General features: G+C 41.6%; 1 protein-coding gene across 1 annotated transcript in view; it reads right to left on the reverse strand.

Annotated features, from left to right (window-relative positions):
- Ttc8 (tetratricopeptide repeat domain 8) overlaps positions 1-16,432 on the reverse strand; it is a 55,410-nt gene extending 38,978 nt beyond the window's left edge. Inside the window, exon 1 of the mRNA XM_048449406.3 lies at positions 16,237-16,432. Within this exon, the coding sequence (XP_048305363.1) occupies positions 16,237-16,350 (114 nt within the window). The 5' untranslated portion in view covers positions 16,351-16,432. The remainder of the gene's footprint in view (positions 1-16,236) is intronic.
- Between the last annotated feature and the right edge of the window lie 244 nt (positions 16,433-16,676).

Genomic DNA, 16,676 nt, shown 5'->3' on the forward strand with positions numbered 1-16,676 from the left:
GATAAGTAATTCAAGGTCAACAGGTTAAGGCAGGTGAGAAATAATTTTTGATTATTAGGATAAATCAACCAAGAAAATAAGCTTTCTGATATGATTTGGACATCATTAAAAAAACTGGTAGAGAGTCAGGCAGTGATGGAACACACCATTAATCCCAGCACTTGGGACGCAGAGGCAGGCAGATCTCTTGAGTTCGCGGCCTGTCTGGTCTACAAAGCAAGTTCCAGGATAGCCAGAGCTGTTATACAGAGAAACCCTGTCTCAAAACTAAAACAAAAAGCAAAACAAAATTACAAAACCTGGCAGAGATACTTCACAGTCTGCCTGTAAAGTGAAATTCCAGGCACAATATATTAAGTTGTCCCTGTGAGGCTTTTTTAGGGTTTAGTGATGGAATATCTCTGAGTGCTCATGTATAGAAGACAGTCTCCAGCTGGTGGCACTATTGAGAGATGACAAGGGTACCAATCTCAGCAGTAGATTACGCCACTGATGCCCTCATAGCAGGACTATTAGGGGTGGAGGACAGGTCTAGCTGGAAGAAATGGGCCACCAGGGGCCTGTCTTTGTAGGGCATATCCTGTCCCAAATTCCTTTCATTCTCTCTGAACCCTGCCACCAACAGCCACCAACCACGGAGGCCCCTCTAAAAATCAGGAGGCAAAATCGAACCTTCTTCCTCTTTTAAGTTGCTTTTGGTAGGGGTTTTTTTTTGTTTTTTTTTTTGTTTTGGTTTGGTTTTTGGTTTTGTTTTTTGTTTTTTTGTCTCAGTGGCAAAGAACAAGCATAAGTCTCATTTCTTTTCAAGTTGTAAACAACATGAAACCTGAAAATATGAATGAGGTCAGTCTTGCTCCTTTTTACATCATTACCTGGTGGATAATTGAATCTACAGAAACAAAAATAGAACCTGTTACTACATATAAGGGCTTCTTGAAACTTCTTGCTAGTCTGAAACTTTTAAATACCACTGACAGCTTTCAGTCATGTCTACAACGCAAATTACTAATGCCTCAGTTTAATTTTAATAAAAACCTTCCAAATGACTAAGAGCAAAACTATACTCATTTATTTGGAAACACATTAAATTTCTGGTGAGATCTGTCTTGAAATGACTAGATGTATAGTATACAAAATATAATCTTCAGAAGACAAATGTCAGTCTCTACAGAGCTTAGAATCACATTTGGGCCATTTTTCAGTGTTGGTCTAATACAGAGGTCTCCATTAGAATACCTCTTGACTTGTTTTCCCACCTGAAAGACTTGATCACTATCGTAAGTACCTTGGGTGAAGTTCAAATCACTCTCTTTACATGACGCTGCTAGCGCTGTATCTCATGTGGCAGGGCAAGCATGGAGTAACATTTGAGCTCTCTGATTTACTACTCTCTGCATCTCTCCTATTCTCAGACTCAATAGAAAGCCTTCTGGATGAAAAGTTTCACTGGCCAAGTACTATCCTCCACAGCTAGATCCAAACCAAACCTCTTCTCTTCCAGAGATGCCTTCTGACTCAGTCTCTTGTTTCTTACCCAGTTAGCGGTTCTCTAACCATCACCTCTAACCAGCAGCCATGGCAATCTAGCCACTGTCCCTCCTTCCCTCCCTCTCTCCCTCTCCCTTTCTTCCTTCTTCGCTGGGACAGCTTTGTCCTCCCTGTTAGAGCTACCAAGTCAGTTAGAAGCAAGCACAGTGGGACTACTGTATTCAAATCTCTGCTGTCCATCACAGTTCTGCAGATACTTGTGCCTCTGCTGACAGCCTGGCTCCCTCATAAGTCTGGTTTCTTTTACCACCATGGGGTTTTGGGGTTGTTTTTTTTTTCCCCATCATTCTACTCAATCTTGGCAACTGCTCCAAGCCCACGTCTTAATAAGCAGGTCACATTAATAGTTCTACAAGGCTATTAAATAAAAGCTTTAGGAAAATGAAAGTTTATTTATGCACTAAAGAACAGAACAGCTGGTAGACGCAGCTAAGTTTCTAATGCTATGAGCAGATACACAGCGCATTTTCTAATCTTCAGCAGCAAATAAGCAACAGCAACTAAGCTACTCTTTACTGTTTGCAGCTAAACCTTTACCTGAGACACTGGCAAATCGGGCGCTGGTTCCTGGAAAGCATGAGGAAGGGTGTGAACATTTTAAGACATGCAATTTCTGAAATCAAAAAATCTTAGTGAATACTGAGTCAGTGAAAGTTAAAATACTGCATGTGTGCATGTGTAGTGTACGCATGTGTATGTACATGGTGGCGTCCTTGGCCTAAGTATATGCATGCAGAGGAGAGAGGCTAACTTTGGGTATCTTCTTGATTTGCTCTCCACCCACTTTTCTTGAGACAAAGTCTCTCACTCACTTAGAGCTCCTAAGTCAGCTGGAGTGGCTGGTCAACAAGCCTTGAGATCCACCTATCTCTGCTCCCCACCCCAGTGCTGGGCTCACCCCCACACACTGCCGCAGCAAGTCTTTCTGCGCATGGTTCTTTCTGAACGCAGGTCCTCACGCTCACAGAGCAGGTTCTTTACGCATGTCCCAGACTGGAAATAGAAATTGCAATCTTTTTCCAGAAGTACTCTCAAAAACATAACATACACAGAAAAGTCCTGTTTTTTTTTTATCAGAAAGTTCTGCTTATCCAGAGTACAGAGAAAATGTAGCTCAATTTCTTGTTTAAAGAAGTCAATATAAGGCCCATGACATAGCAAAGTGGGTAAAGGCATTTGCCACCGTGCCTGAGGGCCTGAGTTTGATTTAAATCCAGAACCCACATGGTGAAAGAACAGAACTGACTCCCATAAGTTGTTTTCTGGCTACCACCTAAACTACTCTTTCGCGCTCATGCACACACGCACACACACACACACACACACACACACACTTTAAAAAGCCAATACAAAAGGAAAAGCCAGGTGGTGGTGGCACATACCTTTAATCCCAGCACTTGGAAGGCAGAGGCAAGCAGATCTCTGTGAGTTCAAGGCCAACCTGGTCTACAAGAGCTAGTTTCAGGGCAGGCTCCAAAGCTACAGAGAAACCCTGTCTTGAAAAAGAAAAAAAGAAAGAAAAAAACAAAAGGAAAGTAGAAGTAATAATTTAAAAACAATTATTTCAATAAACTTTATTCATGAAAAATGACTCAATAACTACAAAAACAAGAGTAATTTTAAACTATACCAAGGAACTATTTCCTTGCCTCCAAAAGTAAGACATTAAGACTTTAATCACTCATGAGGCAGAAGAAAAATCCAGATAATATAAACCTTTGATTCCACATAAGTATGATGAGATTAGTGACTGATAATAAGAAATTAATTCTAACTACAATGTTCTTGTAGAAATGTTTAAAGACTATACAATATATATTATATTAGTGCTGGGTGTTGATAAATGTGGCATCTAAATCTTTTCTTTCCAACTTAAATAGAAACCCATCCGTGAAATCAGATCTTACAACAGACATCTACACTTCCATGTCTAGGCAGCAGCATCTGCCAAGCACTTCATCTATGCCATGCTTTATTACAGAAAATGCTAAGAAACAGAAAGATCTTTGCTCTCTCTAATGCTACGATCTGAAAAGAACACTGTGGATATATTACATACATTATCTGCACAAGCAAAGGACAAGCTGTGGATAGATATGTGAATTCTTTAGCATGGTGCACGGCAGGGACATGAGAGGAAAAGGCTAAGTCAGGCTGGACAATGAACGCCCCAAAGGATGGAATTTAGAGATCTTACAATGTACTAAACCAAACACAAAACAGCAGCTGGAGAGCATAGAGCAACTACAAGTTCACAATGTGGTGCATGTAAGGAGGATCTAAAAGCAGCATGAATTTCCTAAGCATGGCTCATACTTCAGCAATGTGAGACAGAGGGGACGAGATGGCAGACCCCGGAAACACACCTTCCTATTCTTTCTTGTATATGTGTGGCAATCTCATTTGGATGTCATAACAACAATCTACACAAATCAAGAATTATGAATCAAGAATTATCATCCAGGGATAACAAAACAGAGAAAGAAAACAAATTTAAAGACAGTAAATAATCCATTAAAGGTCATAGTGCTGACTAATTTTGATGGGTAACTTGACTGAACTAAGAAATACCTAGGGCATTAAGGAAGCACACCTTTGGGTGAATCTGTGAGAATGTCTCTAGAAGATTTAGCCTAGGAGGGAAGACACATACTAATGTGGGCAGCACCTTCTTGGGATGATACCACTGCCTCGAGGACCAGCGTCCAGCAGCTCGGGGTTTGAGGGAGAGCCACGGAGTCGGTGAATTCATCACTCAGCTTGAATTTTCTATATTAGGGAGTAAAAATTCTGGGGGGCTGGTGGTGAAATGGAGGGCAAAACTTAACTCTCTGGGGCTGGCAAAAAGGAAACACACACACATACACACACCTACAACATGGCAGGACCTCACCCAGGGTGCTGACGAATGGCAAGCCTTCAGCAGGTCAGAGAAACTGAAGAGGAAGACACAGAGCAGGAAAACCATTGAACAGACACACGGGGACTTTTCTAAGGGCCAAAGTTTAGTTCTTCATTTTACTCTTCTTTCTGTTGCTTGTTCTACTCTATTCTTCTGGTGTTTCCCTTCTACCTCTCTTGACGTCTTCCTCCTAACTCTCCTTCTATAGCTTTCCTGGTGTTTTGCTTCTCTTGTCTCTTTACTTTTCCCACTTTCAGCATATATACCCCAGCAAAATTTTTCAAACAGTATAAAAATTACAATGTGATTATATTCTATTTTCAAGTGAATTTCAAATGAATACAAGTAAAAAACCAGCATGTGTTCCATATCCCTTGCATGATTAAATGTTTTACATACTACAGATGAAAAACAAATTGTCCTAAGAACCCACATATATTCATGTCCAAGCAACTTGTTATAGATTAGCAGAGTGTAAGCAAGCAAGGTATTTTTCTCAGCCAGTTCTTTTACTGGCAGACTGAATTTTATGGTTACAAAGAAAGGATAAATTATTTTATTAGTTATCTCAAAAGGTAATCTTATAAAAAATCTTTTAAAAGAATCACAAATCTAACCATTTATGTATTTTAAAAAACCCAGTCAGTTCTATTTTAAATCTCCAGGGTGGATATCTACTCATTGGCAGTTTTTTATACCAAAAAGCCGGGGTCAGAATTGGGCACTAGAAATTAATCATCATTCCATCCTAGCAAGAAAGACACGTCAGCCAACTATAATCATGCTGTCAGTGCTCTTGTTTCTTGACCTCAGTGAGTCCTCACTCAACTACTAAAAAGTATGCCTTTAAATTGTTTTCCAAGATTTTTTTTACCTCAAAGTCATTAACAAAAACATCTTAGCCTAACCTTAAGTCATTGTTTAAAGCTTTGTTTTAGCTATAAAACACATCTCTCAACATTAAGATTAAAAGAACTTGAGCTAACAGCTTCTCAAACTCAGTTGTTTCTCTTAATCATTGACCCAAACCACAATCTATATGGCTCCTCAAGAGAAAACTAGCTGTGTGACTTTTCCATGTTCCTATTTTCTATCCTCTGCAGCCACTGTTTTATTAGGGACAAGGATAACACTTTAACAATACAACTTAAGAGGAAACCATCTTTGTAATCCACAGGTAAAAATGCCCTGTAGAACGGGATATTTTCATGAGATAATCATACTACATCAAGGTCTACTCACACCAAACCAGATACCAGAGAAAAATGGCAGCGGCAAACATGTAAAGGCACAGCAGTAGGAGGAGACATTCTGGGGCTGAAGCCCCTGGGGGCCTTGCCTATCCTGAGATTCACCCATCAGTGCTTTGCTTCCTAGCGGGCCGATCCCCTGAAGTCAGCTGCCACCTGCCGCCCCTCTGACATGGCCACCAGCAGGATGGGTCCAAGGCTGACTGCAAGGCGAAAGGGAGAAAGGCAGCTGAGCACTGGCTGTCCTTTCTCCGCTCCCTCTTTAGTGCCACAGCCCATACATAAGCCCTGCCAGCATGCCTTCTCTGCTACAGTGGACTGTGCTCCTCTGAACCATGCACCGAAACAAACCCCTCCCTCCCTCAAGTTGCTCTGGTTTATGTTTGGCTACAGCAAAGAGAAGAGTAACTAATACAGTTAGTTATACAAATGTTTGTGTGAACCAAGATCACTTTTTTGGTCAGATTATTGGAAATTTAAATTTTCTTAAAAGCCAGAAATACTAAGGCATGCCAAAATAAAAAGTAAAGTTTAGATGGGAGGCTGGATGTACATCTCCGTGGTATAAGGTATGTTTAGTATGCAACTCTGGATCCATAATCTCTCGTACCACAAAAAGTGAAAAACCAAATTAAGTTTAGAATATCTGTAAAACAGGACCAATATAGAATTAAACAGGTATAGTGGTTTGGAAAGAAAATGGCCTCCAAAGGGAGCAGCACTATTAGGAGATGTGGCATTACTGGAGTAGGTGTGGACTTGTTGGAGGAAGTGTGTCACTGTGGAAGTGGGCTTTAAGGTCTCATATATGCTAAAGATAACACCTAGTGTCTCAGTTTGCTTCCTGTTGCCTGCCGATCAAGATGTAGGACTCTCAAGCTCCAGCACCAAGTCTGCCTACATGCCACCATGATGACAATGGGCTGAACCTCCGAACTGTAAGCCGCCCAATTAAACGTTTTTCCTTTAAAAGAGTTGCTGAGGTCACGGAGTCTCCACAGCAACAGAAATCCTCACTAAGATAGTGGGAAAGATCAACAACAAAGATAAAAGGTGATTGCAGACAATGTTTGAAAAGGAAAAGCAAACAACTAAAGAAACAGAAATCTCTAGAAAGCTTTTGCCTGGTGTTCGTTATTCTACCAACAGGAGTTAGATTCCTCCAGTGGCCCAAACAGAAGCTGCCGACTCAGCCTCACTGGGTTCTGTTTATTGACGAAGGACTCTGTGATCCCTCTATCCTGCTTTTCCATCTATCCCTTGAGAACATATGTGTGTCTGTGCAGGTGAAGAGCAGATAGGAAAACAAGATGGTCAGAGAAGAAAATGAGAGGCCTAGAGGGTGGAGAAGACAGAGTAAGGGGCCGGTTATGTGGGTAAAAATGCGGATTGAAAACAGAGGCAAGGCCCAAAACGGTGTGAGACAGAGAACATGTTCATTTCACAGCCTGTTCCTGGCAGTTCTGGCACCCACCAAGATGCTGCAAACACTCTACAGGGGAATATGCAAAATTAAATAAACCACAACATAATGTGCTAGGTGCTGTAGTTATGGAGTGAACACATTTCAGAGAACTCGGGTGGAGGGGAAAGAGGTAAGGCAGAAAACATGGGAAATGAGAAGGAGTCTGAGGAAGGGGAGATTTGTCTGGATCTCTTAAACAACAAGGGTTCAGGAACTATATTCAACATCATCTCACCACCCATTCCACTGGACAGATTCTTCACAAATGCCTTCCAGATGATCAACAATCCTCTCAGAAAAACATGAAATAACTGAACCCTGCACGTAAGTATCTCTAGAACAAAAGTGGTCAGAATCAAAATGAAGCTGCTTATGTCAAAGGGTAATGAAAGAGCAGGCAGAGTGGGGGTGATCTCCTGAGCAGATACCTCTTAACAAGAACAGTCACTAAGCACTGCCAGATCTACAGCCTCAAACAACGACCACTGAAATCTTATATACAGAAAATTTCTATCCCCAAACTGTCCATTCAACTTTAAACTTCCTCCACAGTATCAGTGGTTCAGTGGTTTTGGATTGTTACCATCTTTGAATGCCCTTGTTATTAATCCTGTGGCTGAGGATTACCGTTTCAAAATAACTTATGTAACATTCCTCATTTTGCCTTTAGCCTGTCCGTGGTTTCAATGTCACATGTGCTCCCCACTGTAATAGCCCTTGTTTATTCCCTAATAAAAACTATATTTCTCTGAAGGGTCCTTTCTTTGTATATTCGTTTTGATGCTTGCTTTATAGAAATAAGAGCTAATATTTTTAGTTGTTTACCATATATTAGTGAAAATCTTCACATAACTCCTTGGCATATAAATAGAGTACCATTTTCACTACGAATGATATTAAGGCATGGAGGCGGTGTTTAAGCCTAGAAGCCCTGAGCTGAGAGCATTCCCTATGCTAAGTATGTGAGATGATAGCAAGAGAAGAAAACTGACCACCACAAGATAGAGACAGACAAAGGGCAGGCATGTGTCATTTGAAGGACCATCAGGAGCATAACCATGAGAGAAAAGAATTTTTCATTTCAATTAAACATTTCAATTTAAAGCTAAATTTTAATTTAAAATTATTTAAATTTAAAGTTAGGGCAATACTTTAATTAAAAAAAACACTGCAGCCTTTAACTTGGATTCTGTCTAAATTATATTTTTGTGTGATTAAATTCATTCCTCTACATATTTTGGAAATCAGCCCTCTGTCAGATATAATATTGACAAAGATCTTTTCTCATTCTGTAGGCTGCCATTTTGTCCTATTGATGGTGTCCTTTGCCCTACAGAAGCTTTTCATCTCATGAGGTCGCATTTATTAATTGTCAAACTTGGTAACTGAGCTATTCAGGTGTTCTATTCAGGAAGCTGTCTCTTAGGCCAATGTGTCCAAGGATATTTCCCACTTTTCCTTCTGTCAGGTTCAGTGTATATGGATTTATGTTGAGGACTTTGATCCACTTGGACTTGAGTTTTTGTGCATGATGATAGATATAGATCTACTTGCATTCTTCTACATGCTGACATCCATGGTTTAAATGGTTAAAACAGCACCATTTGAAGAAGCCTTTTTCCCATTGTATAATTTTGGCTTCTTTGTCAAATATCAGGTCAAGAAACTAAAAATCAAAAACCAAATAACTCAATTTAAAAATGGGGTACAGATCTAAACAGAGAATTCTCAACAGAGGAATCTCAAATGACCAAGAAACACTTAAACAAATGCTCAACATCCTTAGAAATGGAGGAGAAGAACTAGAGTGGGTAGAGGGGAAGCGGAGGTTGGGAGGAGAGGAGGGAGGAGAAAGCCTACAAGACTATACAGGGAATGCACAGGTGACAGACCAACAGACAGACTCACAGGAGTGTATACTCCACATCCACATGAAATAACCCATTTTGCAGAGCTTTTGGAAAAGTCGCTGTTATATCTGTGGAAACCTGTGAAGCCATGATTCTTCCATTCAAAATGGGATTCATTCCCAAAACACCTCAGTAGTGTGACTTCTCAGGGCAACAGAATGACCTTGCTCCATTCCCCCATACCAAGAGGCCTTAGAGCAACAACAGGCAAATTTGTTCTTTGTTCTAACAGGCAAATTTACAGAGTCAATCCCACAAAATTACCTGCTAACAGACCACATAGAAATTTCTATAGAAGACAGGCACTGGGCAGGAGGGCAGCATGTCCCACCTTTGCTAATAAACAAATCTGGATGTCCCCCAAGCTGGTTATCACCAAAGAGATTAGATGAGGAGACTGGGTGAATCCAGGATTCAGAGATGGTTTGTAACTTTGTCTAATGGTTTAGAATGTCAGGTACTTCCCCTTGGATGCTGGTTCTTCCCTGGGTTGGTCACCTGTTCCAGAGTACAGCTTTGTCAGGTTCTACCTTCCCTTTTAGTGATTTTGATATGCATATTATCATTGTTCTTGCCTATGGAATTTTCCAACTATGTCTGTAAAAACTAGAAAACCTTGTGGAGATTAGCTCTTACTCTTATTCTTATTCTTCTCCTTGCTGTAATGTTCTGCTCTGTCCCTTTAAGAGACAAGCCATGCCTACTCCCCCTCCCCGACTGAGGCAAGCTGATCTTCAGCTTCCAGCCTGAGTCCCTTTCCCCTCTGTCCCCCCTGTCTCCTTCTCAAAGAGGAAGCTTCTGTCTCTCCCTTCTCCCTACTTTTTCCCTCCTCATTCTGTTTCTCCTCTCTCTCTCTCTCTTTCTGTCTCTCTCTCTGTTCTTCTTCCCTTCTCCCCTTTCCCTTCCATAACCCACTAAATAAATATTCAACCCCACTCTGCATGGCATGCCTATCCATGTTTCTGTCTCTTGCTCACTGTGTAGCTCCCTATCCAGGACCAGATGCCTTCATGGCCTGTCATGGTCTTGGGATCTGTTGCCCGCTGCCTGCCATTGCACAGGGACCTGCGCCATGGTCTCATGGCCCACTGCCTGCTGCAGCCACTTTGGGATCTGCAGCATTTTTACTTAAACCATTACACTTGCTACTTCTTTTCTATTTCTTCCCCTTATTATTCTTCTCCATGCCCTTTAACTTCACTTTTTCCCCTTGAATGAAAAATAAAGAACATGAAGAGGTAATGTACTTGAGTTATTTTTTTATCCTTAGACCCTCACCTGCCATAGACATTCAATTCTGAGCCCTGATGGGGTACTGGGGCTGGTACTCAATGCCCCAAAAGATATAGAATAAATAAAAATAAAAATAAATTAATTCCTCTAGATAGGGAACCACAAGTTAGATTCACTTACTGTAGTGAATTATTTCTCTAGGCATCAGCATGGATGGATGGGTAAAAAGAGTAAAGCTTGTTCTAGACTAACAAGTCAGTCAGGTGAGGAATTTTGAACAAACAGATCATGCAATCTTTATTACCCTCTCAGGGAAAATGACAGTGCTCCTTTCTGTGGTAGTCTTGAGATTAATCATTGAGACCGCACCCTTTTTGGAGCTCTTTCACTGTGAGATGTAAAGTCACCAAGGGATACACATCTCCTGGTCCCCCTTTCAGAAACCAGTACTGTCTCCAGGTTCTAAAAAGATCAAACTAAAACTCTCCTCTGTGCCTCCTTCAAAGGAAGCAAGAGGACACAGAAAGTGGGGAGCCACCTCCAGATGCAGCAGCGCTCCTCAGGGCCACCCTCAACTCCAGCAGTTTGCCTCTGTCACAGATTAAAGTGATGGTCAACTTGACAGAAGCACCTAGAAGACACATTTTCTGGATGAGTCTATGAGGGATTTTCCAGATTAAGTAAATTGAGATAGGAAGACCCATCCTAAATATTGTTGGCACTGCTCCATGGGCTGGGGTCCTGAGCTGAATACAAAGAAGGAAGTAGGCTGAAAAATGAGCATTTACTACTTCCAGCTTTCTCAGTAAGAAGCAATGTGATTCGTTAGCCTCCTGCTCCGGCCACCATGCGCGCCCCACTGCAGAGGACTGTATCTCCTAAGACTGCAAGCCAAGAAAAACACTTCCTCCTTTAAATGGCTTCTTGTCCGGTATTTTGGTAACACAACTAGAAAAGCACCTAGCACAGCCTCTTTCCTTCCTCCCTGGGGGATGTTTCTCTTACGCCCTTGTTATTCCTTCAGGGAAATGAATCTCCAGATATTTCTGAACGCAACTTCCTAATTATCACCAACACTTACTCTGGCTAATGAGCCTACCCAGATCTAAAACTGCAGCACTGTCATTCAGAATTTAGTAACAGCAGCAAGGAGAAGCCTGTAAGGCAACAAAGATGGGTGGGTTTCAAAAGGCTAGGAGGTCAAGTGACCATGCAGCCGGGTGGCAATGCATTCCGTATAATCTGGGAGGACAGAAACCCAGACAACCAAGTGTCTGGAACGTACAGATGAAACCAAAGGATGAAGCCTTCATGGCCCCAAAGAGGAAACAAATTAGGTAATTGGACAGAAAGGCAAACTGGGTTGGGGGGGGGCTGTACCACCAAATCACTGCACTACTCACTCACCGAAGACAACTTGTTTCCTATCTTTCATCTTCCAATCATTTGCCTTCCTCTTTGTAACATCTGTCTGTGTAAGGGGAGAGTCAGGGCAGGAGAGGAGAAAGTGAACACAGCAACTATTCCCGCCTTCAGAAAGCTACTCCATTCAAGAACACAGAGTGTCTTCTTTTAAACCCCACTGCCTATCTAAGTTCTACGCTGTATGAAACATGTCGTTACAGAGGGCCTCCACATTCAGCACTGTCTTGAAGGCCATTAATCTGACATATGGAACGCAAAGAACAGTAATCAGATTAGGCCACTAATCAGATGATCAACAGGAGCCTGGAAAGTCAGCTCTGCCTCTAGGTCACATTGCTCTGCCGGGGTGGCTTTGTATCTCCTCCTTTCACATCTAATCTCTTCTTGCCACATTTTTAGACACAATTAAAACAAAAGACAGGGCTCCTCACTGTAATTGTTCATCTGTTTTTTTCTAATGGGAGAAAACTATGATAAATTAACCCACTATCTCTCTGTCTTTACTCTTAAGAGACCCAACTTTCATATCCTCCAAGCTTAGGGATCCTGGCTTCTGTCTCTCACTGTTAATCATACTGTTTCTGGGAAAAGAATTCACAAGCCATGCTCTCTTAGAATGCTTCTCCATTACCAAAACCACATATCTTTTACTCACCCCACTCTTGGCCCTTCCATAGCCAAATAAAACAAGAAACATGTTGTTCCTGGTATGGATGCTTCTGTGGGAAGCCCAACTACCCTGACTTACCCTAACTTTGGCTAGAATTAAAAATAAATAGAAACTGATGTCCTACTAAAAATGCCAGGCACTAAGGATTCCTGACGGTACTATCTCACAGGTATCCCTTGTGAAATAAGAACCAAAGGGAGGAAGCAACTCGGTGGCAGAGCATTTGCCTGGCATGCACAAGGTTCTAGACTCAATTCCTAGTCCAATGAGAGGAAAAAATGAGTCAGATGAAATAGAGACAGGCTCCATCCAATAGGTCCACATATGAAGACATACGCTATCTTTTGATGCTCCCTGGCCCAGCTTACACGAGTAAGAAGTATCAGATCACTTTACCAAAGTTCCTTCATCTATATGGAATAAAAATTAAGAAATCCAAGGTGAAAAAAATTATTCTTGAAAACAAAAGTTCTTACCTGTGTTTGAGGAGAGAGAAAAGCAGCGACCAAAATGAACCCACCGACATAGAAAAGAAGCATTTGCATTTCTTAGTCCCACTATGTGTCTGGGAACTGCTCCAAAGAAACTCATTCACACTAAAGTCAGTTTGATAGCCCAGGAATGGCAATTAAAATAAACTGAAAGGATTCTGAAAGGAGGAAGTTCAAGAAATGCTGGTGTTTTGTAAGGATGACACAAGCTAGCCTCATTTAAGAAGAGGGAACCACGAGAGAGAACGAGAGAGAGAGAGAGAGAGAGAGAGAGAGAGAGAGAGAGAGAGAGAGAGAGAGAGAAGCTTGTGGGCAAACCTCTGGGTCATTTTTTTCCTTGGGAGGGGGTAGTGAGACTTAATGATTGACCCAGATCACTGTGAACATTGCTAACTCTGGTCAGGTGGTTCTAGGGGGTCTAAGAAAGTAGGCTGAAAAAGTCATGAGGAAGAGCAATCTAGTAAACAGTGATCTCCATGCTCTCCGCTTCAGTTCCTGCCTCCATGTTCCTGCCTGGAGTTCCTGCCCTGGCTTCCCTTCATGATGGACTACACATGTGAGCCAAATAAACCCTTCGCTCCCCTGTTTGCTTTTGGTCACAGTGCTTTATCAGAGCAATGGAATCCCTAACTAAGACATACTTACCCAAACTGAGTATAACTCTTGCTCATATCAACAAATTACAAAGGACAGCTCTTCTGTGGTATGAATTATGTATCACATTATGAAGTCTTATCACAAATCCACAAAAAATAGACTGATGTAATAAGCTAGAACCTAATAAGATCTCTCTCCATGATGATCTTAGCCATGCTAATCGCCCAGCAGCACCTACAGCAGCATTCCCAGTGGGATGCCATGTCTGTTTTCTTTATCATCATCATCATCATCATTGAAACCACACGCTCACAAAACAATCTCAGACTTGGGGAAAGACATAATGAGATAAATACAAGAGACCACACTAAGACCATTTATCTTCTTTAGTTGAAAATATGAGACTGTAAATAAAGCACTTACTTTGATTTCTCATTTTTCCTGGAAAAAAAAATCTTTCCTGACCATAATAAAAGCACCACTTTTCTGGTTGTTGGTTTTCCCAAACAGTATCTTCAGACATTTGTCTGAACAGAAATTTGTCCTCCTGTTTCCCTCCAGTCAAATAAGTTTTATTATTTGGCTAAATCAGAATCAGAACTTTTTACCTCAGGACTAATCAGAGCTTTTAATCCAACCACATAGATGTGTCAAAATCCTGCACCAGCTAAAATCTTGGAAGTAGAGAGAAGGCATGTGAGAAAAAATATAATGGGAAAAGTTCAAGTTTAGTGGCAACCTAATGGGCTTGCCTTGCTAGCTTTGTATTTTTGGACACACTTCTGTGTCCTGGATCTATAAGATGGAGAAAAATAATTCAAGCACTAAAGTAGTTGAGGATTAAATGAGATAGAGCAATAAAATTCTCAGAACCAAATCTGTTGTTTTTGTTACCTACTTTACAAGGTTATTTTAAGTATTAGAAAATTATTTACTTTATAGAACTTATGCTTGGGAAATCATAAGTAGTCTATAGATAGTCACTGAAATGAACACAAAGAGTCCTGACACAAAATCTAGCACAAATAAAACTTCAGCTCACAGGTGTAGTACTGACTGTCACTATGATCTCAAGATCATAGGGCCTTACCCATTAATAAGAACACTTTTGCTAACAATATCTACTCCATATAATAAGAAGTACATTTGCCCTAAGGACAAAAAAAAAATCAGTACTCAAGTAAGCTTCTAAATAAATAAACTTCTAAGTAAATAAAATTTGGCAAAAATCAGTTTTATTTTCTTCTGAACTATTCAGGGCCTTCTGGGCACATCTGAAATCTCTAAGAAGGGCGTGTCTATCTTTCACTAGCATTAATGAGGAAACTTCCAGCCAGCAGCTCTTGGGAATCCTGTTTGTGGAAACCACCCCAACTCAATGGAAACAACACGTAAAGTTCTTGAGAATCTTTGTGCGCAGAACAATGTCTGATACATCAAAACTTCTTAACAAACTTCCCTCGTAACAAAGGTAATAAGATCTTATATTATCTTATTGTTTCCAAACTTTTGCCAGAAATGTCTTTGTCAGCATTTGTAGAACTAACGCGCCAAAAGATACTCTTGGAAAAATACTTGTTTACAGACGCACAGTCCTTTAATGAGCATGAGGACCAAGACCAGAAGCTCGCTTAGCATCACTGCTGTTGGGCAGGCCAGATGCAATCACTAGGTTACTTCCATCCATTTGCTCAGAGTAGCAGAGCCTAGTGACAGCCTTCACACTCGGATCCCTGCTTTTCTAACTCCCCACCTTTCCCTAACAATCCCAAGGCAATGCCACTAGAGGAAAAGCAGAGTAATCAGAACTGAATAGGCACACTCTGCATGTACTTGAAGCACTGCCAACCAAACTGCCAGGATTCTACTATTAACCTCCCATTTTAATTCCTCTCTCTTTCAGGAGCCATTTGCTCAATGGCATTGTACCTCTCCTATTCATTCTTATTACCCTTTCCATTTAGCATACACAACATTACTACATTGTTACTTTCTTTCTAAAGGCAGGTTCTTACCTGCCAGCCCAGCCTTGAACTCTCTACTTAGCAGAGGATTACTTTGAACTACTGATCCTCTTGCCTCTACCTCCCAAGAACAGGGAGTACAGAAGTGAAGTCTCACGTTGGACTGTTAAATTTCCCTTTAATCAACACTATCATTTTCTCTTAGAGGGATTCTATCTTTCCCTCCTACAAGTATAGTTTCTCTTGCCCAGGCAGTTTCTTTAAAAATAAATATGTCCTGTATCTTGTCTCAAGTTGAACTCATGACTCAGAAACAAAAGCTCCTTGACACTTGGACATTGAGGCAGGAAGATTGCATGCTTCATCTGAACCAAAAGAGAGTTGTGTTTAAAGGGGGCAGCGTCTCAGATCTTTGTTCACATACGTCTTTCCTTTTTAGAAATCAACGAAGTCAAGAGTCTGACCAGTGAATGACGAATGAATTATCAAAGCTCCTCACAAACTTAACAGAGTCCCTTTAAATGTAACTAATTCTGGAAAGGGGGTGCTGTAGTTTACAGCAGGAGCTGTCAAGGCACAGAACTCAGGATCCCGGGAGATGTAAAGGCCTGGGACCCGCCATCCAGAACTCCAAAGAGTCTTGCTTTGGGTGCCTCTGCGGATCACACAGGTAACTTCGCTTAGGGCCCTCCTCCCAGGGCTACCCTAGGGGACACAGGGATCCCCCAGAGCCCACGGCCATAGCAAGAGAATTCACCGACTGCCTGGGGTCAGCAGGTACCTGGTCATAAGGGGATTTCTCCAGCATCTGCGTGCATAGATCGGCGCAGAGCTGGAACTTCCTGCGCCTAAAATAGCTCCAGGCCCGGAGCAGAGGCTCCATCTCCGAACCCATGGTGGCCCGGGACAACGCTCCAGTGACCCGGGGTCCGGGACCCAGAGCCCTGCGAGCAGGAGGATTCGGGCTCTGCCTGGCAACGCGCAGCGGCGGGGCCTGGCTTGAAAGGTGTCCACAGCGCGCCTGAAAACAGGGGAAAGAAAAGCCGCCGTGAACCAACCTCATCCAGAGAGTTTGGGCAGAATTGACTGAAAAAATATGTGCTCTTTTAAAGACAACAGCTTTACAATTTTGAAAAGCCACACTCCTTTAAAAAAAAAACAAAAACAAAAAAACCAAAAAAAAAAAAACCAGGAAGTGACTTAGACAGCTTGTCGGGGGGC

The sequence above is a fragment of the Myodes glareolus genome, chromosome 11 (assembly GCF_982192425.1).
Source record: "Myodes glareolus chromosome 11, mMyoGla1.1, whole genome shotgun sequence".
Classification (NCBI taxonomy): domain Eukaryota; kingdom Metazoa; phylum Chordata; class Mammalia; order Rodentia; family Cricetidae; genus Myodes; species Myodes glareolus.